The sequence below is a fragment of the Egretta garzetta genome, unplaced genomic scaffold (genome assembly GCF_000687185.1).
Source record: "Egretta garzetta isolate BGI_Z169 unplaced genomic scaffold, ASM68718v1 scaffold9, whole genome shotgun sequence".
Classification (NCBI taxonomy): domain Eukaryota; kingdom Metazoa; phylum Chordata; class Aves; order Pelecaniformes; family Ardeidae; genus Egretta; species Egretta garzetta.
In genome coordinates this window covers 2,894,017-2,919,111 of record NW_009260763.1, presented here as the reverse complement: position 1 = coordinate 2,919,111, position 25,095 = coordinate 2,894,017, and the positions used below count along the sequence as shown (strand labels likewise).

At 40.3% G+C, this 25,095-nt stretch overlaps 1 protein-coding gene across 1 annotated transcript in view; it reads right to left on the bottom strand.

The window, feature by feature from the left end:
- Positions 1–3,807: 3,807 nt before the first annotated feature.
- IMPG1 (interphotoreceptor matrix proteoglycan 1) overlaps positions 3,808–25,095 on the bottom strand; it is a 70,831-nt gene continuing 49,543 nt past the window's right edge. Inside the window, exons 13-16 of the mRNA XM_009646080.1 lie at positions 12,095–12,666; positions 11,087–11,306; positions 6,565–6,775; positions 3,808–3,847 (exon numbers count right to left, since the gene is read on the bottom strand). Coding sequence (XP_009644375.1) covers positions 3,808–3,847; positions 6,565–6,775; positions 11,087–11,306; positions 12,095–12,666 — 1,043 coding nt within the window. The remainder of the gene's footprint in view (positions 3,848–6,564; positions 6,776–11,086; positions 11,307–12,094; positions 12,667–25,095) is intronic.

Sequence of the window (25,095 nt, the reverse complement as noted above, 5' to 3'; positions counted from 1 at the left end):
TTCCTCGAAAACAACATTCTGTTATTAAGAAATTCTGTTGTCTTTCAGTCTCATGCCTCGCTTCTCAGTATTTGTTGAAGCAAGGATCTTTTTACTTTCGTTCCTGCTCTTTTAACCTTTATTGCTGTCGCTTCCAACGCATTTACCACTCTCTGTGCCGTGTGCTCTTTGCATCCTTTCCATTGGTGACTGGTGAAACCACTTATGATACTTCCAGTTCGTGTGTCGCAGGAAAAGTATCATGTTTGGGCTGGGGGTTGGGGGGTGCTTTTGGGTTTAAAAAAAAAAAACAAAACAAAACAAAAAACAAACCAAAAAAACCCCCAAAAACCCAAACAAACACAAATGTTACCAAACTTCCCTGTCCTAAGGGCCAAACCAGAGTGGTATTTTTTTAATTTAAGGAGATGGAAGTAATTCCGACTTCAATACCTAGGAGATATAATTTTGTTTCACTTTCTGTATGGCTTTCATTTCCAACTGTGGCTTTACATCAGCTTTAAAATAATGTGTTGTGCCTTAGTGTGAGATTAAATACCGCTTCAATTCCCTGTGAAATTTTCAAGTAAATAGTTTTATTATATTTTATTGAAATACAAAAGGCTTACATCCAGCAAATATATTTGGTAAATAATAGTTGAGAGTGATAAATACAGTCATGAATAATAGTTATTAAAGTACACATTTTAAAATTACTTATTTTTTTAAACTGACTAGTGCTCACTAGTATGAATTGGAATACGCTAAACACATACAAAAATACCTTTGCAATGGAAAAAAACAAAGGGAATGCTTTCAGCATTCTTAATGCATTCTTAACTTAGATGAGCAGTAGTGAAAAGCTGACGTTTGCTGGCAGGGACGGCTTCCGGTGCCCTGCAAGAAGCATTTTTTTAATTAGAGTTAATTCTGAAGTGTTACTGTGTAAAACCACATCTTGGGTATTTTTTTTTTTAAAGTGAGTAAAAATACTATTTCAGCTGTAGAAACTCAACCTTGTATTCTCGGTGCATGGCCTTTGTTTGTACACGGTCACCAGTTTTGGTGGCTTTGCAGGCAAATCTGTTTGTGCAGTTAATTGTTTGGAATTTGTAAACAGTTGCTGTGAGCGTACGTAATAAGGTAAGCTGAAGTTCGGTCTCTGCCGTGGTAACCGTGGTGCGAAGTAGCAAGAGTCGTCACTGAAGTCAGCCGCTGTCCCGAGCGCGCGGCAGTTGCGCGTCTGGATGAGGAGCTGTCAGCCAGCACAGTCACGGACTCTGGAGGAGCTCGGTTTGAGCTGCAAGTACAACTTCTGGTACGCACCAAGCAGCAAACAGTGCCTGAATATTATACCACACTGGTGCAGCGTATAGATACATGGATATACCCAAGGAAAAGACGTTCAAGGTAAAGTAACGCTCGTACATGAGTCGGGATTGTGGATCCAGAGAGCATAAATTACTACGGCTATCAAATACTTCATGGCCACCCGTGGTCTGCTCGTATGTCTTCTACAACAACGAGTAGTAGCCTCTCAATATTTGCGTGTACACTGAGTTCAAAGCGCACGCGCTTACGTGTGCCTCTGTAATCTACTTGCTACTGAGGGGGTGCTTGTCAGCATAAACCTCGCGGCCGGGAGAGGTGGAGCCGCAGGCATTGTGCCTCAGCGAGAAGCGTGGCGTCCTAGGGTAAGACGGCTTAACTGTCACCAGAAGTTAAGCAGTGGAGTGGGTACGTGCGGACGTGTACCTTGTGTGTTTATTAACAGAAAAATAGGACTCTGCTGTTCGTGGAAACTGTTAAAAGAAATGCTCCTAACTTCTGGGTGATTTGCAGTGTGAGCGTTGTAGGGAGAGAACGAAAAAGTTCCCAGACGCTTCTCACGTGGCCTTTGCTCAACAGCAGCTCATGTTTCCGTGCTTGCCGCTTCCGTCAGCGTACGTAAGGAAGGTTAGTAGAAGGGTGTAGGAATGCGGTAAAGTTTCACTGACGTTTTTACCAGAAGGGTTGTGACATACGATATTGAAAAAAGTCACTTGTCAGCCAAATCTGTTTCTAGCACCCGGTTCTTAAAGAAAAATACCGTTAAGATGTGTAAGCACGGGATGCTTAACACATGCGTCTTAACACTGGTGACTTCTTGCTAGGCAAATTTTAGACGTGGTCAAATAGTTGGTCAGCTTGGTCATGTCGTTTAGTAACACAATTTGTTTAACCTGGACTGATGTAGAGCTAAAATATTACATCTTTAGGAACCCTTGAATTTTTTTTCGTATGTGTAATCAGCCTGAAGTCCCGTCTTGAATAATGCCGACTTTCTTTTCTGAATACCTGTAAGAGAAACTCTCGTAAGACATTTGAAAAGCATTTTTGAATTTGAAAATGTCTTATTTACCTACAGCTAATAAGCAAGTTATTGCTAAAATCTGTTGAGATAATCTCCGGTTCATTGGAAGGAGATTTGAGTTAATCCTGAAGTTACTTTACACACTAAGTCACTGAGCTCAGAGTAAAATTATTATTTTATTTTTTTTTTCCCCCCTCCCTGGTATAACCATGCCATGCTTCTGTATGAAATAACAACTGAGTACCACTGATAGCATCATAATCCGAAGAACATCCTTTTGACTGTAATATAATGGGAACGGAGCGTGCTACAAAAGCAGCCGTATCTAAATTATCTGCAAGATTCACGGTTAGAGCAGGCCTGGGATAAAACTGGCATAAAGTCTTTGGGCTATTCAGCTTCTACACGTTGTTTTCAGTGCAAGGGCAGCAACCGTGCCGTGCAAACTTGGGAATTTGTAACAGCCGACCCCTGGTATTCCCGAACTGAGAGCACAGCGCATCTGTCTCTGTGCAAACATCTGCGCGCTTGTTTTCATCGGCAGTGAAGCCGATGCATTCTCGAGCTTTTCCGAACTGCGGCTCCCTGTCACCGCGTTCCAGTCCCCCCGCTTGTCAGCCCAGTCTGTAAGGGTCACCCTGAGTACCCAAAGAAACCAGACCTGGGCAGGAATCCTCTGTTTGATGAAGATCAGTGAAAATATATCCTCCTCGAGGGTATCGCTGCTTGTTCCTTTATTTACATAACAACATAAATTTTGGCTTTGTAAATTGTAAACTTTGGCTCAAGCCGAAGACTGGCGTAGCCCAGCGTCCCGTCCCCCATAGCGTATACCTGGTGCCAGGGCATTTCCCGCACTAACAGCTGCAGTCAGAGCTTTTTGTTCCTAACTGGGCTGTGATTCAGAAAAAGGGAAACGGCAGAGTAAAAGCTTTTTGCCTGCCGTTCCAGAGCGTGTACTCTGATACATCAGAATTAAGAGACAGTAGCAATTTTAGAGCATTTTTTGACTCGGCTTTTCTCCTTTCTGTCTTCCCCCCGCCCCGAGATACAAGAGGTTTCAAATCGCAAAACCTGAAATAATGTTTGAGATGTGAGCCGTATACAGCTCAAGTTAGGATTCCTGCTTGTTCAAACTCCGCATAGCTTGAACAGGCACAAGCTGTTTTTACAGGGTCCGTGTTGCTTTTTCATTTTAGGTATTCCTTCTGCCTTCATCTGTGTCGGCAAGTGCCGCCTTAGCAAGTGAGTATGCAGAATGGCACTTTGTTGCATCAAAGCACTTGGGAAGGGGTTGTTATTGTCCTATCAAGCATCCAAAGGAAAAAACGAGCTTTTGTTTGTGTGGAAGGAGTGCAAGGAGGCTTCCTGGCAACATTGACAAAGAGGAAACTCCACAGATTTTTAAAGCTCTCGAAAATAGTCACAAACCTTGGTTTTGTCTGACCAATGCTGGAAATGAAGAATTTCACAGACTAACTCGTCAGCTCTGGCTTTGTAAACTGGTCCAGTGACCTACAACAGTTTAAAAAAAAAAAAAACAACAAAAAAACAAACCAAAACACCTAGATTAGTTATTTCACTAAATCACCAAAGGCACTTGGGTAGGATGGAGCACCAAAGCCGTGCAAGAGGGCCACCAGAAGAGCAGTTCTGCAGTCCTGTTACAACGCCTACGCAGCAGTAGATGTGGAAAGCAAACAAATGAATTAGTCGTCTTAGTTCTGGAAGTGCTAAGCAAGAGATTAGAATCAAATTTGAGTTAGTTGTAGAGTTAATACACGAAGATGGAGCTGTTATTTGAGGTGGGGCCGTTTGTTGAGGGGTAAGAAAAGTATTTCCGTGCATTTTACCTCCACGCTGAATTGTGTTTTCAAGTTCATGTAATGCTTCGTGATCAGTGATCCCTGAGGAAGTGACGCGAGCACTTACACTAGGAGCCGTATGACATGAGCTAGTTGTGAGCTCATCGTGTTCAAAAGCAGGATTAATCCTTACAGCGTTTTCTGAATGGCAGCTGTTGAGAGTAGAACTTCTACAACGCAGAACATTTTTGTTTAGGTAAGATTTTATATTGCAAAAGAAACAAAAGGAATATTTTGAAATGTGAAGGAAAAGATGGTGAGCAGCTTACTGCAGATTAGAGTTTCTTTTGCTTTTTCTTCTTAACTTAATAATTAAAATGACGCAAAGAAAAACAAGGCTTAGTAAGCCAAGAATGAGATGTTTAAAAATGAAGGGTTGTGTGGGTTCTGGAGCAAATTTTGCACAGCGCTGTCCTTGGTAAAGCTCGTGTCTACGTACAGGGCATCTAAAATAGGGAGAGGAAGAAAAAAAAAAAAATGCAGAACTTGAAGGCAGAAAATACAGAGCACCTCAAAGGAAAACAACAGAAAATCTGCAATGAAATGTAAACACTTGTATTCCCAATACAGTTCATTGCTACATGTCTGTATGAAATAATGTGATTGATAATAGAGGAAAGAAAATATTCTTAGATTCACGAGAATGAGAGTTAAACAAAATGACACCGATACATTCTTTGCTAGCCTACAAATCTTAAGGAAACGCTGCATTTGGAACACCTCTGACACATTTCTAGCCCCACAGCTGCAGTTGAAAGAACGTTTATGGTTTAGAACCTTAGACGTTCAGGTGTGTTTTGGAGTAATGTCTAAACACATCTTTGAAGCCCATATGCTGCTTATGGGTGATTTTAATCTGAGTAGCAAGGTCTGAAATAGAGTTCTACTACACGCAGCTCCCTTTAAAGCAAGGGAGAAGATTCCTGTGTTTTGTATGAGAACACGGGGGCCCAGTTAATGGAAAAACTAGCGTCGCTCAGCGCAAATTCACAAGCAAAACAAGTGCTTAACTAGAGCAAGTAACAGGCCATCATTTTCTCTCGGCAGGCTGTACCAGTTTGCACGGGCTGTCAGTCTGAGACTGGCAGTAAGATGGTTTGCAACTCCCTATGATTCACAAAAAGTTTAACTTACTATCTTTAATACTTAATTGTTCCAAATGAGGGTGTGGTTATTACTGTGCATCAAGTCAGGGCTTTTCTGAAACGGAAAGGTGTCGTTTTCCTTAGTGCGTTCGTCTTGGAGGAGTAGGCTGCACCCTTTGCTACTTGAGCAGAGTTTTGAAGAGGAGCCCTTTTGAGTTCTAGTGCAAAATACTGCAGCTGCACTACCACAACTCGGCAAGTTGGGAATTTAGCAGTAACTGTGGTGAATTCAATGTAATCTTCTATTATTTGTGTGATGCCCACTGCAGAAAATGAATTATGGTAGTTATGCTGTTACAGTGAAATTATCATATGAATAATTTGCTCATTAGTCTTATTTTTTTGACGTTAATCCTAAACACACTGAAAGATGTATCGTTAACCTGGTAAGGTCAGTATTAAGAGAGAATAGACAAGTGAAGGAACTGTAACTTGTCTCTTGCTTATATGCGTGCCTGGTCAACTACCACGTGCCAGTCTGGCATACAGAGTTCCACGTAATGCTCTGGGCAGCCCAGGCTTACGGTGGGATGGAACCTGAGGCTTTAGAAAGAGAATGACTGCGTGCAAGTGCTGTGCTTGTTCTCAGTGTCAGCTTAACATCATTTCATGTAAAAAATCCTTACGGAATGTGTTTGCAGTTACGTGGAGCTGCTAATCTTCAAGCCCTGAAAGCAGCCTCGGCCTTTATGTGCTTTATTGTGTGGTCTGGAATCAGAATAGTGTTCACAGGTATGCTTATAAAAACAGAGATTTCCTTTTTAACACAACTTAGAAACAATTAATTTCTTAAAATACTACGATGTAATCAATCGCAAAAACATGAATGTGTTATTTCATTCTTCCAAGATGTATTTGGAAATCTGAAAAGAACGCATGGTTTTGTACTTGACTTCTCTGCCAATGATGCTGGATTTGTAATAAATTTCTAAATCTAAATTTTTTCTAATCTAAATCTTTAGCATCTCTTAAAAAAATATCCAGATCGTGATGTTCTATGTGTAGTGACAGGCAGAGATGGATTTATCCATAGTGAGACTATTTATACTGAAGAGGAGTATTGCAGTGTCACTTGAACTGTCTGAATATTGAGGTCTTGGCTTAGTAGCATAGTTTATGAAAAATAACACTGCTGAAAAGCGTGTACTCGCCCCTGCTTGTTCATGCAATAAACGTGTCAGGGGTCCGTTAACAGAATTCACATTAAGCACCATTTATTTACCTGCAGACAGCTCCTCTTCCTGGAACTAACTCGCATTTCCCACCATTGATGCAAAGATGGGGTTCCAGCTCGCACAGGCTCCGACAGGGTAATCCGTCTTGGCTTGCGTAACCAGGTTTACAAAGGCAGTCAGCCTCTTTTGTCTGCTCGTTCATTATGCATTCGGAAAACTCGTCACACGCCATGAATTTGCATGGGTCTGCCTGATCAGCTGTAAAGGATGGGTAAATCATTAATTGATGCATTACCCCAAAGTAACTTGGCAGGCTTTGTGGCAGCTAGAGAAAAAAATTCGCATTTACTGGCCTGCTACTTGTGCATGTGAATAGAAGGATGTAGTCCAGCCTAAAAGGACAGACATCCTTCTTTCCATAGGTGACACAGCAAGCGTGCAAGTGTATATTTACTTGTACATTTGTTTACCCTATCACAGCCATTTAATTTTGAACTCACTGACAAGGATTTTCACATTTGGATATTTTTATCCTTTTTTTTTTTTTTTTACTGTAAGCACTAGTTTTATACTCATGGATACTATGCGACAGCCTTGCATATGTGTAAGAGAGAGTTTTGACTATAATCATCTTAAAAGCATAATTTAGGGCATGTCAAGGGGAGGGAATTAGATTATTGAATATTGCACAATACAACGAGGACTACAACCTGGAAATACTGTCGCTGTCTAGAGAAAAGATGTGCTTCCAGAGCTTTTCTGAAAGTGATGTTGTTAGCATGGGAAAACTTACGTGGTTGGTTTTTTTGTTTGTTTGTTTGTTTGTTTTTAAAATATTAGTGAGGGATGCTTCTGTGAGATTAAGGGAAAATGAGTCTGCTGATGTTCATAAGAAGGCCCAAATCAGATACAGCTTAAAGTCCTAACTTCCTCTTACACAAGTCTACTTCTTCTTTCCCATTCTCTGCTTCTAACTAGAAATGGAAAAGACTCAGGAGGAGTCATTTTAATGCCATGATCAGCCCAGCTGATGGGATGATAAGGAGGAGGGCTGCATCCACCAATCTTGTCTTGTGGAGGCAGCTTCCTGCGTGCTAGGGGGTAAAGCCCGGAGGTACAAGGCAAAATTCTGTTCTTGCCAGCAAACAGTTTCAATAAGGTGTGTGAATCCAGAAAGGCAAACCCAACAACAACAAGTGTACAAAGACAGGAAGAGCAGCAGAGGAAAACGGAGCACAGAGAAGGACATGAGAGCAGATATACGGATAGGAGCTGGGCTCCCACAGAGCAGGACAGCAGGTCCTGAGCGACCGGACCTGGTCAAAGGAAGTTTGCCCATTGCAGTCTTAGCTGTGGAGAGGAACTTGGTCCCAGGTCTGGTCTATAGAATTCAGAATCACCTAATACATCAGTGTGGAAGAAAACCAGCCCTTTTTTAGCTATCACAGAATCACAGAATCGCAAGGGTTGAAGGGACCTCGGGAGATCATCCAGTCCAACCCTCCAGCTAAAGCAGGTTCTCCTAGAACATGTTACACAGGACTTCATCCAGGCGGGCCTTGAATATCTCCAGAGAAGGAGACTCCACAACCTCCTTGAGCAGCCTGTTCCAGTGCTCCATCACTCTCAGAGTAAAGAAGTTCTTCCTCATATTCAACTGAAACCTCTTATGTTTCAGTTTGTGCCCATTGCCCCTTGTCCTGTCGCTGGACACCACTGCAAAGAGTCTGGCTCCGTCCTCGTGACTTCCTTAAGATATTTGTATCTATTGATGAGTCCCCTCTCAGTCTTCTTCAGGCTGAACAAGCCCAACTCTCTCAGCCTTTCCTCATAGGGGAGATGCTCCAGTCCCTTCATCATCCTAGTTGCCCTCCTCTGGACTCTTTCTAGCAGTTCCTCATCTTTCTTGAACCGGGGAGCTCAGAGCTTAACATTTCTTAAGAAGAAAATCTGTAGTTTAAAAGGAAGGTTCTTACTGGATATTACAGCTGGTACCTGCAGGTGCTGTCTGGGCTGAGAATTTCCTTCTGCAGCCACTTCATGGCCCTAGATGCTCCATAACACTAATGTCAATGAAAAATGGGCATTGCATTCTTTGTTAGTAGTACTGGAAATCTCAGACACACATAGGATATGCCTAACTGGTAGAAATGAATCCAGTAGAGCTGTTCACTTTTAACCCCTCTATAATTCCATGGCTGGTTTTTTTTTTTTTTTTTTTTTAATATAAGATTACTGAGTTTTAGCATGCTCAGTTTCCCTTTGCTATATGTAATGTGCTCGTTAATTTGGGATACGCTTTGCTCCTGGACTGTAAATGTGTGTACATGCAAATTCTAATAACTGGGCATCAAAGTAATGGAATAGATTACAAGGTAACTGTATTTTTTTTTTTTATATATATATATATTTTTTCCAAGTACTTTGCTCCAGTCATTGATACTACTGATTAGGAATTACAAACTTTAGTCTCTAATGAAAGAGAAACAGCTGGCAAATCAAAAGGGGATATCAGTTCTTACAGATTCTTTTCTTATCCCACACGGAATTGCATTCCAAGCAAAACCAGAACACTTCTGAAGGAAAAATGCTTGATAAAAGACTTTGCATGACTGAGTAATTGATTAAAGCATTGACAGCTGCATTAGCTGCATGTCTCCTCTAAGTCCCTCCCCAGTTCTGATGGTCACAGTTTACCTTCATACTAGTGGAAGTAAAGGTTGATGCTGCTGGTAAGGAGGCGCAGGCTCTGCATTACCCAGGGTCGCGTGCTACAGCCCTGCGGTTTTCAGAAGCTGAAAGGTCTTGGCATGTTTCTACTGGGCAGGTAGACTTCGGCATGAGCATTTTTTTGGGCTGGAGGGGCATGTTTTTTGTGATAACGTTTCATTTTCATTAATAGTTGGGCTATGTACTTGCCAGACTTCATAATCTTTTCTGTGTTTTCACTTTGTTTACATTACAAAAGAAAATGCATGCAGGTATTTTTAAAAGCCCGCTCTGTTATTCTGTATGGTGTTATTTATGACCAATGCAGTCAGCCCTTTGCAGCTGCTCAGTCTTGACAGACATTTTGGACTGTCAGGGCCTATCAGTGTTTCAATGTGGTATAACTTTGTTGCCACTAGATGGCTCTTATTTTCAGAATAAATAGGAATTTGCATAAATTACCTTAATTGAATAAACAGGTTGGGGTTTGTTTTGTTTGTATTTTTTTTTTCTGAAGTGAAAAGATAGTAGGGCTTTGAAACACCTGTGTGGGAATATTCTGGCTTTCTAAATATAATGTCTTCTATTTTGACATTTTATGACTGCTCATAAGCCTTGAAAGAACAGTGCTCTCAGCAAACTCGTTGTGATGCAGTTTTCTTGAATTAATGTTGAAGCACTGCATCAGTAAAGCAGCTGATATGGATCAAGATGAAAGATTTAAATTTTTTTCTGTGTTTGCATTTTAGCAACATTTTCTTTTTAATTTTTTTTTAATGAAAATTTACTACTGAAGCGGAGAATGTGGGGTAGCCCCAAGTTCATTCTTTCTAGTGAACTCATTTAATATTCAGCAAAACATCAGTTTATCACGGCAGTATTTGAAAGGTTAAATACTGTGATTTTGCTAGTTTTCTTTACCACACACTACCCTTTCTCTTAGTGTCTACAAGGAGTTACAGAAAATGAAAACAGATTAGAAACTGCCTCCATGAACCTTAAATGGATTTTTTTTGTTGTTGTTCTGGAGTTGTCAGAGATCTGTATGTAAAAAGACAGCTTAACCAAAACTGCTAAATGCATCTGCATGCTAAGGTATTGGTATCATTTTTCTCCATGCCAATGAAATTAAATTCAGCCCTGAAATAATTAACAAAACCTGAAAATAGGTCCAGGCTTCCATTTTGTAAAAAACGTAGTTTTTGAAAACTTTAAGCTTCCTACATTACAGTACTGTCCAGATACGTTGTTACTAACTTTCTACTGTTTAACAAAGACTACAGACTTATTTAAAGGGTGTTAAATCAGGAGGGATTCTGGAATTACAAATCTATGGAGCGCTATGTATAGTAATGCTCTGGTCAGTGAGTATCTGTAGAATCCAATTATTCCTAGAAATGATCTCCATCTGTCTTGAACTCCTGTAGCCCTTTAAAAATAGATTTAATGATGCTCTAAACTATTGTTTGCTTACAACGTTGCAAAAATCATCAGAAATTATGTTTACATACTCAGGGGCAAGATTTGCATAAGCCACTCCTGTAAACTGCACATGAGCATTATTTATACTTGTCTTTGCCCAGCCCTTATTCTCGAGAGCTTTATAGTTCCCTATGTTTGGCTCTGAAAAGCAGTTGGTGTACATGCAGAGGCCAACACCTCCACCCAGCATTTCGTTATAGTATGAAAATATGTCTGCAGGTAATTTGCCACATCTTGGATTTTCTTATTTCTCCTGATCACCGGGAGGCTATTGCTATCGTTATTTCCAAAGCAGTAACAATTCTGAAGCTGTAACAACCCGGAAAAGATGATCTGCTTGACTTTGGTTTTGCACATACATTATTAATTTCATCTTACCTGGCTCGATATCCAGGGAATAGCTGTCAATCTCCAAATTGAGGCGCTGGGCTGCAGCATCACAGAAATCTTCCAAAACGCAGTGTACCGCTTCCGTGATATTGTATGGCACTGTCCTGGCAAATTTCATTTTGCTATTCACAATCACACTTCCATTCCTGAAGTTAAGTATTTCCAGGTGCTTAAAGCCTGTAAGGTTGGACTGAAGGTATGGAAGTAGCTGCAAAACAGAAATTTGCCTTTCTTTTAACTTACTGTCAATGTCTACCTGCTATTAGCTTCTCTTATAGTCGCTTTTCATTATCAAGTACACACATCACGCACTTATTTCTCTGAATTTAGTACAATTGTTAAACTCCACCACCAAATTCACTTCTCAATTTAGCACTATCTTCTTCTAGACTTTTCCATCTTTCTCAATAATGTATTGAGATGGATGGGCAGCAATTTCCCCTGTAATGAAATGCACAGCAATTGGGGAGTTTATTCATCTGGAAGAGAGAAAAATTACCTCACTCAAAAGCCAACTTTAATTATTTTCAAACGTTCAATCCAGGCAGGTTAGAGCACAGCGTAATAGGCATGTTACTGAGCTGACCTGCTGCCCTATTGTACCCACAGAGAAAATCCATATCTAATCAGATTCGCCCTGCTAAGCGATGATATATTTTAAAAGGCCTATTTTTAAATCCAGCGTGTACACACAAGCCTTAGATGTAATCAGCACTGCTATTCTGTTGACATAAAATCTAAGAAAGAGCCAAATAAATTACATGCCAAGCATATATCTGGAGTCTCTTGAACAAGTAAAAACTTTCATCACTGACTTCATAAACTCTTTTTTCATACCCTGAGAGCATCCCAGGTTTATCAAACATTTAAAGATGCAGCTTATCAGACAGAATTGTAGTAGGGGGTCTGATATCGTTAAAAAGCTGTGCTCTTCAGCATATGCATTTAAACTGTCCCCAACTATTGCTTGTGATGTTCAAGTTGACATTCACCCACCAATTGCATGAACTGTTGTTCTAGAGCTTTGTATTCTGTCGAACTCCTGTTGAAGAGGTCATCAGAAAAGTGCATGTTGGTTACCCTCAGGCTGAAGAAAACCACTAGCTCTTTGCCTTTGGCTGCGGTTGTCATGGAACTGGTAGTTACATACTTCAGTGTAGGGGCTGGCGTGGCTTCTGCAGGCTCAGCTGTCAGCACTGAGATGTAACCGCTGCCATGCTCCACTTCATCCAGCCCTGCTGTGCTCATCACACCGATGTAATCTAACTCGGCAGCAATGTCCTGCACTCCTGTCCCGGTACCATCAAGAGGAATGCTCTCAGATGCAGGCACGGAGGAACCTGGTACTTCAAGGGACTGTTCGATGATCTGAGAGTGGCTGTAGGATGGGCTGGTTGCTGCAGGCAATGGTGCTGTTTGGTCTGATGGTAGCTCGTCTGTAATAACGTCTTCAGGCTGCGTGGTGGAGAGATCACTTGAACCAATAAAGAAAGGCAACGTTTCATAAGTGCTGGCTGTAACTAAAATGTCATCGCCTGATGATTCTGGTTCATCCATGAACTTAACTGCTGCAGAAAAACAAGGGGAAAATGAATAGCTATTTTGAAAAGAAAGCATAACAAACATCAAGCATGGAAACGACAGGTATATTGTATTTCCGCTGAAGCATTTTTAAAACAAGCTTTAACACTATCTAAACATCCAAATGTTATTTCCATCACCATGGAAGGACAACTGGAATAAAACACCTCATCCACATGTTTGAGTGATGAGACTTCTGAGGGTGCTGTGTTTAAATAATAATTACGCTTGGTAAGTATTTCCTGAGCCATTCCAAAGCACATTTTTGTTTTGAAGGTACATAATCACATTGTCGGTTTATATTGACTGAAAGAGTAGATCGCAGCCTTGAGTTGTCTGCTCAGATCAGTTGCATGCCCCAGTTGCATGCCCCTGTCATTCTCTTCCCCTCTGTGAGAGGTTAAAGCTGTTATTTGCCAGTAATCATAAAATGTTGTTAAGAAAAACAGTACAGCCTCTTCAGATGCAAACCATGTTGATTTCCCTAAAAGACAACAGCACCAGTGAAAACAACTTCAAATCTTAAGAAATCATCTGCTGCACCTGAAGCAGCTATTTCATCCAGATGCTGAGCTTTTATGAGGTCCCCACTGGGGCTTGGTGTGGATATAGGATAGGTGATAGCTGTAGCTGAAATCCAAATCTAAGGCGTGATGAATGAGACTCTTTGAATTTGGCGTGCAGCTACCTGGCCACAATGACTTCACAGAAAACGGTGGCCTCCAAGCAAAAGACATCTACCCAAGTTCACAGCTTTGTCCTTTTCCAGTGATATACTTATGTGGGCTCTTCACATGTGACTTCTAGCAGCTCCCTGCAGGCAAAATCACTCATCAGCTGATAGGAAAGAAATTTTTCTCCAGCTGATGAACTCTTCCATTTCCTGCACACTAATTTCCTCCCAGTGGCCAATAAAAGTACAAAGGGAGAGCAAACTTTTGCATTAGGAATAATCCCAACTGAAGGAGGTGGCAACTATCATGTCCATGGTGTAGGAGTTGCCTGTGGATGTTCTTTACGTCCCTTTCGTTTCCATGCTTCTAAATGAATGAGGTCCAATCTTTGGCTTGTTGTATTGCTGCTTTTAGGAACAAATGTACATTTTTAACAAAGAAAAGATTAATACAAGATAGCTGTCTGTTTTCTTGACATGGATAATTTAACAGCGAGTACTAGCTCTTTGCTTCCTTCCTTTAGATACAATGCCTTGGTCTAATGCGGGTTATTTTCTATACAGCCATATACAGCCCATTCTGCTAAGCTGACCACCCTTCTCCAAACAGTGAAGAATTGCTCTAAGGCACAGTATGTGGTTTTACTAGACTTAGATGCTTGAAAATAATTTTCTCCCATCTGGTTACCACTTTGCATAAACTTAAGAGTTGCTACATATACATTTTTCCTCTTTATAATTTGTTTCATTATATTTGTTGTAGTATATGTATGGTGATTCAGTGATAGTAGTGTAAAACGATAAATAAAACATATGCTAATAAAATAAAATATGTTAATGATAAAAAAGAATAAATAGTATAATATTTTATACATATTTATATGTGTAAACAATAGTGTTAATAGATTGCTGTCCAGAGGGACCTGGACAAGCTCAAGAAGTAAGCCCATGTGAATCTCACAAGGTTCAAAAAGACTGAGTGCAAGGTCCTGCACCTGGGTCGGTGCAAACCCCAGTACCAATACAGGCTGCAGAATGAAGGGATTGAAAGCAGCCCTACAGAGAGGTACTTGGGGGTACTGATGGATGAGAAGCTGGACATGAGCCAGCAATGTGCACTGGCAGCCCAGAAGGCCAACCGTATGCTGGGCTGCATCAAAAGCAGTGTGGCCAGCAGGTCGAGGGAGGTGATTTTGACCCTCTACTCTGCTCTGGTGAGATCCCTGTGTCCAGCTCTGGATTCCTCAGCACAGGAAGGACACGGAACTGTTGGAGTGGGTCCAGAGGAGGGCCCCGAAAATGATGAGAGGGCTGGAGCACCTCTCCTGTGAGAACTGGCTGAGAGTGTTGGGGTTGTTCAGCCTGGAGAAGAGAAGGCTCTGTAGAGAACTTATTGTGGCCTTTCAGTATTTAAAGGGGAATTATTAGAAAGATGGGGACAAACTTCTAAGCACAGCCTGCTGTGACAGGACAAGGGGTAATGGTTTTAAACTGAAAGAGGGTAGATTTAGATTGGACATAAGGAAGAAATTTTTTATGATGAGCATGGTAAACCACTGGAATGGGTTGCCCAGAGAGGTGGTCGATGCCCCGTCCCTAGAAACATTAAAGGCCAGGTTGGACAGGGCTCTGAGCAACCTGATTTAGTTGAAGATGCCCCTGCTTATGGTGGGGGCATTGGGGTAGATGACCTTTAAAGGTCCTTTCCAACACAAGCCATTCTATGATTCATATATAGTAATAGAATAAGTAAAACACATAACAGACTGACCAGTGGTTAAACTATTGGAGTTAGTTATTCGAGAGCTAGATTTACTTTTTGGCTCCTCTTCTAACTCTTCAGAAGTCTTGAGAACAATGCCTTTGTGTGGTACTGATCTCAATTCTAGAAGGCATTTAAAAGTGAGATGCATTCTCTAAGTCAGTAATCTTTGTTCCCTTTTTAGTCAATAAAGACATTTATCTCACATGAAGAAACCCATCCAAATATATTCTGGAACTTCTGAAGTGCCTGTATCTTTCTGTTGACTTCAGAACATACACAACGAAATTATGTAAGATGCTTGATTTTTCCTGTTACATAGTTTCTGTTGTCTAAATCAACCTCTTCAGCTCCTTGTAGCATTATTGAGGGTCACCGATTACTCTGAAGTACTCAAGTATTAGAGTGATAAGGACTATTAAAGTTTTCCAAAAAAGGGAAACACTTTCCATTGTGTCATAGTTTGACACTACCAGCAGGACAGTATGGTTCTGGCTCTGGTGAAAGGTCTGCGAGTTTTATTCTGGAATACCAGTAACATGGTGTTACTGGAGTGTTCCTCCTCCCACTCTCAGTTCTAAGGTTTTCCATCTGTTGCAAGTATTTTGCATGCCTTGGCTAAGGGAAGAACTAGGGGTTTTTGTCTGTTCTGTGGTGAAGTGACCATCTAGAAACAATTTCCAAAAATAACCTGGATACTCTGAAGCAGAACTCCTCAGATAAAGCAGCCTGCAGATAAAGTGCTGCATTCTCCTTTACTGCAAAGCCAGACTGTGGTGATCTAGAAGCACAACAGGACTGCAAAGTGAGTGCAAAAAGTTCCTCTTTAAACTGGCACAGTTGTGCAGTCTTCTTTTATTTGTTGTAATATATAATTTGCACTGCTGATATTATCATACAAGGGCTGCAGTCCTAGTCCCTCCAGTCTTAGAGAGTAGCCAAAAAAGAATAGCAAAGCGCTGTGTGGAACCTGGGGTTTTGCCTGCTGCACGTAACACCAAATGCTGCGCCACAGCTTGATGTTTCATTGAGAACTTGAGATGCATTTCTCTTGTCATGTCCTCGTGTTTCTTCTGTAATCAAGGATATGGACAGAACAGACAAACAAAGCCTAGTGATGTTTTCTGTTTACAAAGCCCTTGCTGTTACTTGTTATGCTGATAAGGAGTGAGAGTCACTTATTAGTTAAGGGAACTCAGAACAGATTTCTTAGCATTAGTGCTTGAGGGATTAATGCAGGATGATCTACTGATGGGATGAACCCGCAGCTCCACAGAGAAGCCTTCTCTCAGCATGACAACATACACTTGAGCATATGATCATGATGGTATTTTTTGGCAGATTACATTTTAGAAAAAGGTAACCATAGGAGAAAGAAGTAATGAAATGGCTTTGAAATTGCAGCAAGTTTGAAGCAGAATAACCATATATATGTTATACCATTGGCATACAGCTGTGTATACATGTGTGTGTATAAATATATATAGTCTATACATAGACTAGAAAGGTCTTCTGGCATCCTCTTATTACGAGCAAAGTAACTTAAAAGGCCTTGACGGCATACCGAGATGATCTCTGTGCACGTATCACCTCTTTGCAGAAGCTGCCAGTTCTTATCAGTCACTGTCTCTCCAGCTGAGACAGGGACTGACCACAGAGGTGGTGTTAGTCCCTTGCAACGTGAAAGTAAATGGGCTCACCTAAAAGGCTGCTGAATGCTTACTGAAGCACAACACCAGTCCCGAACCCAGGGGTTACTGACCCCTTCTGTTGGTTGCACTTTGTCTAACACGTGTCATGTTACTGCTGCAAGACTTGCCTACACAAGTGACATGTTGAAATCAGTAGTAAAATGATTTGCAACTGGTTTTGCCAAGCTTTTCTACTGTCTACATGAGACACTGATAAAAATCAATCCTAAGGAGTTAAAAACTATGGATGAAACAAAGAAGACCTAGACATTTGGAATTAAAAAAACCCAAAATATTTGTTTTATATATAAACCCAATATATATTGGTTTTCAGACTAGATATAAAGAAGAAATTTTTTATTATGAGGGTGGTGAAACACTGCGTTTGCCCAGAGAGAGTGTAGAAGTCCCATCCCTGAAAGCATCCAAGGTCAGGTTGGAGGGGCTCTGAGCACCCTGATGTAGTTGAAGATGTCTCTACTCATGGCAGCAGAGGTTGGACTAGATGACCTTTCAAGGTCCCTTCCAACCCAAATGATTCTATGATTCTATATAGATGCATATATGTGTATATATATATATAAAATTTTGAAACTGAACACAAAATACACTTAAAATGGTTCATCGTAAAGCAATTATTTGTAAAACTTCACCTGGTTTGCCTTGTAGGTGAGATTTTTACAGCAGAAGGCTAGGAAAAACACAGGCAATTATTTTATGAAAACTCTAAAAGTACAAACACTGAAGACTTAAACATTCTTAATCTCAGCATATTTAATTTCAGCGTACAGTTTGGTCTACAATGCTGTCATTCAAATGTAGGGAACCCACAGAGAACACGAAATAAAATGCTGAACTCACTCAAATATACCCCTAGAGTAACCATATTGAAGGTTAAACAATGGCATGGAATTAAAAACTGCTGATAGCAATAAAAAACGCAACTCTAACTCTCAGCCACCGCTTACCCTCCCACAAAGATGTTCACTGAACTCTCCAGATGTTTTTTTGCATTACACGGACAAGGCAGGACAATATTGTACTGAGGAGAGTTTTATATCTAAAATTAAACTGCTGTTGGCAAAGATGTGCAAACACTAAATTAAGAGGCAATTTCCTGCGTGCATTGCTACATTAAATCTTTGTAAAAAGAGTGCTGCATGCAGGCATTTATTCCCAACTGAGGGAGTAAAATACAGAGGTTTGACTTATCAAAAAGAATCAACTGCCATTTCAACAACTTGATTGTAGGTATCTAATTAGTTGGTTCTCTTATATTTTTTTAAGTGAGGAAAACCCTCCTAATTGACCATGAATAAGGAATTATTGTTCGGGAAAGGTCAAATTGTCATAAGACATTTTTCTAGTGGGTTTGCATTAATAAGCAGGCCCAGAAGGTTATAAGTTAAGAGGTCCTGGCTTTTAATTTCATTCATGAACTTAATAAGCACTGACACTTTTTACTGGCAACAGACAAATTTTCCAAGTCCACTGATAGGTATTGTTCTGTACATGGAAGTTACAGTATTACAATGTATATGTATATATTTATGTATATGCTGGCTGAAGAAAATAACTAACAAAGGAAAAAGTGTGCAATTAAGAGATTGGTGCATAATGCAGGGTAAGAATCTCCTTATGGGCAGCTCCGATGATATAAACACCAGATGGACTGGTACAGCAAATAGCTGGATTCAAATTTAAATATTTTGTTGGTGCCTGAAATGCCACAAAATCCCTGGAAGCAGGACTGTTGTATACAAACAAATAGACAAAGTGCTGAATTTGTGTTTGAGGTCTTCCATTTTTACCTAGGGCACAAGTAAGACGAGCATTAAGAGAATTAAGAGAAGAGGATCATTAACCAAACATGTCACAACAAAGGTCTTGCAGCACATAATTACTGATTAAGTTTGTCTTTTGAACTGTAAAGCCAAGCCAGAAGAGCCAGAATGATCTATGGCTGTCACTCTGTCTGTCTCTATGAACTCTCCAGAACCCAGGTTCAGCGTCCAGTGAAACCAACAGAGCTCCTTCTCTACTGACGCCACTGAACCTCAGTTCACTGGGAATGAACCCCACCTTCTTCTCTACCTCCAGTCCTAAAATTATTGTATCTCTTGACCTTTTTTCCTTAGCATCAATGCTGAAACATTTTGAGCAGTCTAATTTTTCACAGAACAGCCCGACAGCTGCAGCTCTAGCTCCACTACTATGTGGTACTCTGTGTAACTTACATAAGAAGCCTTCAGTTTATTCTGAAAATTTTCATACCTTGCAGCTGTGCTTTGTCATCATGTTCTCACCACCAAAGAAGCAAAGAAATGTCACTCTGACATGATGTCACAAGAGGAGTATTTTCTATCCTAATAAAATTATACTTAGTAATGATAACCTTCTCTCATTATTCGCAGAACTATTCAGTTCTACCTGACACTCTGAAAACTGAGAGGATAACATAAAATTTGCAAAATCAATACTTGAAAAACTAAAATACTGCAGAATTCTTGTGTTGAGCAACTACAGTTTACCAATCTTGTCTATGTTCACTATGAAAGAATCTTCCAAGTGTGCTTATTTATCTGGGCTCCACACTGGCATCAAGGCCCACCTTCTCATTTGGTAACAACTGGACAACCTGCATAACCCTGTTTTACTGACTTTTGTGCTTAGCTGAGTAATTTGACCAGGGCAGCAGACTGTGTGTTTGATTTGGGATGTTTGCTCCCAAACAGAATTATGACATGGCCCTTTACCATGACCCGGTTTTTTTGGAGGTCAAGTTGTATTATATACTTCTGCAATGACTGAAGAAATAAAAAGCAAAGAATTCTTCACTTGCATAAAGATTTATAGTAAATAATTAAGAACAAAGCCAAGCTCTGACTACTCTTACTCCCTCCGTGCAGTTAATTCTGCCTGAGAGAAGCAGAATGATGCAGCTCACAACAGTCTGACTGGCCCATAAATTTTTCACTGACGTAAATTAGGTGGTCTTACTCAATTCACACAAAGTTTTCAGTGCAGAGAAAGAATTCCCTTAATATTTTCGTTGATCCATCTCTCCTTGGGAAATGCAAGTTCCCTTAGCCTTCATGGAAGTCAGTCAGCAGCAAAAGGGAGTCACATCTGCCTTTAGCAATCTCATGTTTGGTCACTGTACCTGTAAGAGCCCTCTGAAATATTGGTTTCTTGTGCGATTACAAATTCATTTTTTAAATTTGGTTATCATTTTCACATGCATTGGCCAATGCATGGCTGAAAAATAGTAATTCAGCTTGCTATTTTCTATTTTGTTAAGGACTTTCTTCAATTAGCTATCTGCTAATAGTTTTCTCAGTGTAGCTTTGTGCATGTTTTTTGAATAAGTATATTTGTTTAAAGCTTTGAAATAATGTGATTAATACATTTAATATATGATTTGTTAAGCTTTTTCAGCTTCAAAGTAGTCATTTAAGTACAGTTGGTGGAAATACAATAGATATACAATGAATTGGGCAAGCTTACTTTATAGACCTGTGCCAATTTCATACACTGAGAGACATGACTGTTAAATTTTAATGACTGTCTTTGGCATTCTAAAGGATTAAGCATTTCAGAAACACTTAAGTACTTTGAACAGTACAGGAATAGCTGGTGTTTAAAGCATCCCCAAAGCTCTGAGCAGCAATGTCTGACTTCATTCTGCACTGAAACTATGCAATAGAAGCATCTGTGGAAAAGAGACTGGAGAGCAGTCAGCGATAATCTGTTAAAACCCGGTCTTGAACCGTCATCCCACTACTGTCTCTCCACTGACTTCAAGAGCTGCTGCACCTGGTTACAGTGACTGTTCTGTCTCTCCAAGTTAAGACTTGGAAAAGATGCAGAAACATCCACTTCCCTCAGTACTCTCCTGACTATAGCAGAAGAAAAGTATTTCCATATTAATTGCTTTGGGCAGTTAACAGTATTCACACATGTAATTAAGAGATTATAAAGTTGGTTGTTAAGGCAGTATTCCTGCATTTTGTAAGAATACTATACAGACAGGTGTATAATTAGATACCTTGTATGGACAGAAAGTCAGGGGTAGGTTATTTCCATAGCATGACAAGTCACTTTTGCCATTTACAGAAACTTCCCTTCATCTGCTACTGAGACTGACAGATAAAATGACATTCTAGTGCTCCAGCGCTCTAAAAGTCAGTTTTCTGATTAAAGTCCTCACTGAAGAAATGATTCAACTGGGATTAGAATACTCTTATGAAGCAGGGGAATTAGTAAGTACATTTACAATGAAAACATGTTAAAAATGCCAGAGGCTGCTGTGTGTATTATTTATTGTAAGCTGTTTTGTATTGAAGTTCTGCACTATTTGCTACCTTAGTAAAATCATATTAAAATATGTCCTAAACAAGTAAGATCATACAGTGCTAAACTGAGAAGTCTGGACTTGATTGGTATTCACATCAATGAATTAAACAGAGAAGCAAAACTGAGAAGAAGTAAATTTGCAAATATAAATACATTTCTACAAAGGAATGGAATCAAAGCTGGCAAAGAAACATCTCGCTTAAAACCAAAGCTTCAAGAAGATTCTTATTCCCTTATCCCCGTTGTTGACTGGTCTACAATTAAATTTGAAAAGTTTATTTCATGAGTTTAAAATAACAAAGTCTGTGTGAAAATAACCTAAAGCTTTACAAACACCTGGAAACATAAAGAAACATCCATCTAAATGTTGCAGATACTCCTGCATGCCACTGTAATGATTTTGGAGCTCCCCAAATGGGAACCTGGAATACTAATTTTGCTTTATTTTACTTCAGAATGATTAGAAACAAAATCTGACAGGTTACAATACCTATCCTTCAGAACTGAAAGTATCCTCCAGATCCCTTCCCACTTTCTCTATTTTTCTCATCTGTGTGATAAGAAAAAAAAAAAGAGCAAGTTTTTGTAGGTGATAAGACCATCAGACAGTTTTGTAGTATTGACGTTTATTAGTTTGCAAAATGGTAAAAACAAAATTGAAGTCACACGATATAAATTCAATGTGTTGACAAAAGGACCTAAAAACAGAAAAGACAAACATGAAATTAGAAAGTTAAACCCCATCACTCTCTTAAAATCTTGTCATCAGATGAGCACTTTAAGACTAGCCAAGAATAATGAAAACACATATTTTTTTCATGTAGTATAGTCACTTATATGTGAAACCCATAGAATTAATGGAATGAAAGTCACAGAATGAGGAGCATTTTTTTCTTCTAAACTGTTGTGCCTTGGATGTAGGTAACCTGATTTTTCTCACAGTTTTGAAACGGAACAAGTGACTGTGTGACAGAGATATGGAAGGAGATATTTAACTGCAAAGATCCTTCTGGTTTTACACTATGCTGCATTTTAAGAATACATTTCAATTTGAGTGATATTGATGACTTCGGACCAGATGCCTTAGCACTGACTTGGCTTGTTAAATCCATCCATCATGGTTGAATTCTGAATCTGAGCAGCTCATAAGAGCCACAGCACTGCTATTAGGGAACAAGCAGTTTAAATGTTTGAACCAGCAATAACTACACAGTACAGTAAAATGCATCCATACAGTCTTTAGCTGTATGTTTGCTCTGAAATTCCCTAAGAGACCTTCATATAACACTGAGGTGCAGAAGCCTTGACATATGCTAATTTCTCAAAACAAGGTATTTAAATAAATATTTGGGATTATTCTCACATAAAATGTTTGGATTAAGGTGCATGGATTGCATTTAACTTTTCCTGACTGTTGTTGGGTAGTGGTGAAAATACAAAGGTGAAACATTATTTGTAACAAAAAGAAAGAGTCACACTGATCATAGAACTTACAGATATAATGGGAAACTAAAACAAGTGAAAAAATAACTGGTTAGCTGTCTGTAAACTACCCTGCTCCCTCCACATGAAAGAAACACCAGGTATAACTAGCACTAACCTTACAAGAGTTTAAAGAGAAATTGTCAGTAAAAGAGGAGAAAACTGGATTGTAACAGGTGTGCCTGGAAAAAGAGAAACTGATACTTTCTCATTAGTCCTTCCCAAAAGAGGAGGAGAAATTTTTGGTTTTGTAACGGCACCCAATGCTGAAGGTATTCTCTTCTGCCCTGCCACGTATCTCCAGCAAAGTTGTCTGTCCTGATGCTTTCAGGCATGCAGTCTCCTTAAGCCACACTACTTTTTTCTCTGTTGGAGTTTTGCAGTATCATGTAGGCATATTCTCAAGTCTTCAAGAACTGTTCAGCATAATTTTGACTTATATTGTTTCACTTTATAGTGGCAGTTAATGCCCAATTCTGAAATGAGGAATAATATCTTTTATAGGGATGAGCATGGAACTGATCTTAATGATCAAGCTTAGCCAGGTCTTCAGCCACTGCTCTAGGCTACGTATGCATTTAGGGGAAAGGACTAAAATGTATTACTGGTGCAGTATTTTTCCAACCTCATTCCTCCTGCTATCTAGAAAAATAAATCAAAACAATAGCAATTTTAATTGAAAAGTATTGCTTAGGAATTGAGATCTCAGGTATGAAGATGTCATTCATGAATACTTCTTGTTTTCTCACTCAACCCCTGGCAGGTTTTGCTACATAAAAAATACCCTCCTCCCACTCTGCTCGAAAGCCAATCATTCCAAATTGCATAATCAAGATGGTTATTAAAGACCATAAAATTTTGACTGTAAACTCAGTTATCTGTTACTGTGTGCTGGTTTTGTCTGGGATAGAGTTAAATTTCCTTATAGTAGCTGGTATGGGGCTATGGTTTGGTTTTGTGCTGAAAATAGTGTTGATAACACAGGGATGTTTTAGTGACTGCTGAGCCGTGCTTACACAGAGTCAAGGCCTTTTCTGCTTCTCACCCCACCCCACCAGCGAGGAGGCTGGGGTTGCACAAGAAGTTGGGAGGGGGCACAGCTGGGACAGCTGAACCCAACTGACCAAAGGGATATTCCATACCATATGATGTCATGCTCAGTGCCATCTATGTGAGGCATCTCAGGTATGTCTTAGAGAATAAAAATTGGAAGGCCAAGCCCTCTCTGTAGCTAGTAGACAGAGGTATAAAACTCCATCCAGAGATGTGATTCAGAGCAAGTTACAATTTTCCTATAATTGTCTAGTGCAGGTGGCATGAATTATCCCTTAACAAGGAATTCACTGTTGGTGACAGAGCTCTGGTGGGAACACATTGCCACACAGGTGTCAGGCTGCAGGCTGTGCCCTGCTCCTTTGCCAGTATGGGACAGCAGCAGTCAGTACACTTGTGGGAGGTGTGTTCAGGGAGAGGAATTCCTCCACTTAGTGACACAGCTCTGGGAGGAGGTGAGTAGGTTGAGGAGTATTATGCGCAAGAGAGAGACTACTGAAATCGCACCCTACCTTCCCTGAGTCAGGCCTAACATGCCGACAGGACGCATGACACGAAGGATTCCCTATCCTCATCACCTGGTTGAACACGGTGACTTAAGGAACAGGGGGCAACGGTGACAAGTTCCTGCCTGGCACAGCAGGCGCCTCTCATCTGTGACTGCCCGACCTTCCCAGGTGCCCTTGCGTAACAGGTACCAGGCTCTGTGAGCGGAACTGAACAATGACGAGGACAATGGCTCATCTAGCTTGGAGGTGTCACTGAGATTAAGTTAGTTTACACCCTGTATCAAAACTGCCTCCATAAAGAAAACAAGATGGGTCGTTGTCATAGGAGACTCCCTTCTGAAGGGAATAGACGGTCTAATATGCAGAACCGACGCACTTCCTAGAAAGTCTACTGCCTCCCTGGGACCTGGGTTAAAGATATGAAGAGAAAACTTCCTACCCTGATACAGCCCTCAGGTTACTATCCATCATTGATTTTTCAGGTAGGCAGTGATGATATTGCAACAAGAAATCCAAGGGAAATCAAGAGAGACTTCAGGGCCTTTGGATGACTGGTTAAGGGATCAGGAGCACAAGTAGTGTTCCTCTATCCTACCAGTTGTTCCTGGGAGAAGTCTCACAATCACTAGCCCTTGTTCTCGTGGGGAACTTCATTTTACCAGATGTCTGCTAGAAATGCAATACAGCAGAGAAGAAACAGTCTAGGAGGTTCCTGGACCATGTGGAAGATAACTGCCTGACACAGCTGGTGAGTGAACCAACTACTGAAGGCACCCCGGTGGACCTGTTGTTTGCAAACAGAGAAGGCCTTGTGGGTGATGTGATGGTTGGAGCCATCTTGGGCATAGCGATAACAAAATGATAGTGTTTTTGATTCTTGGAGAAGCAAG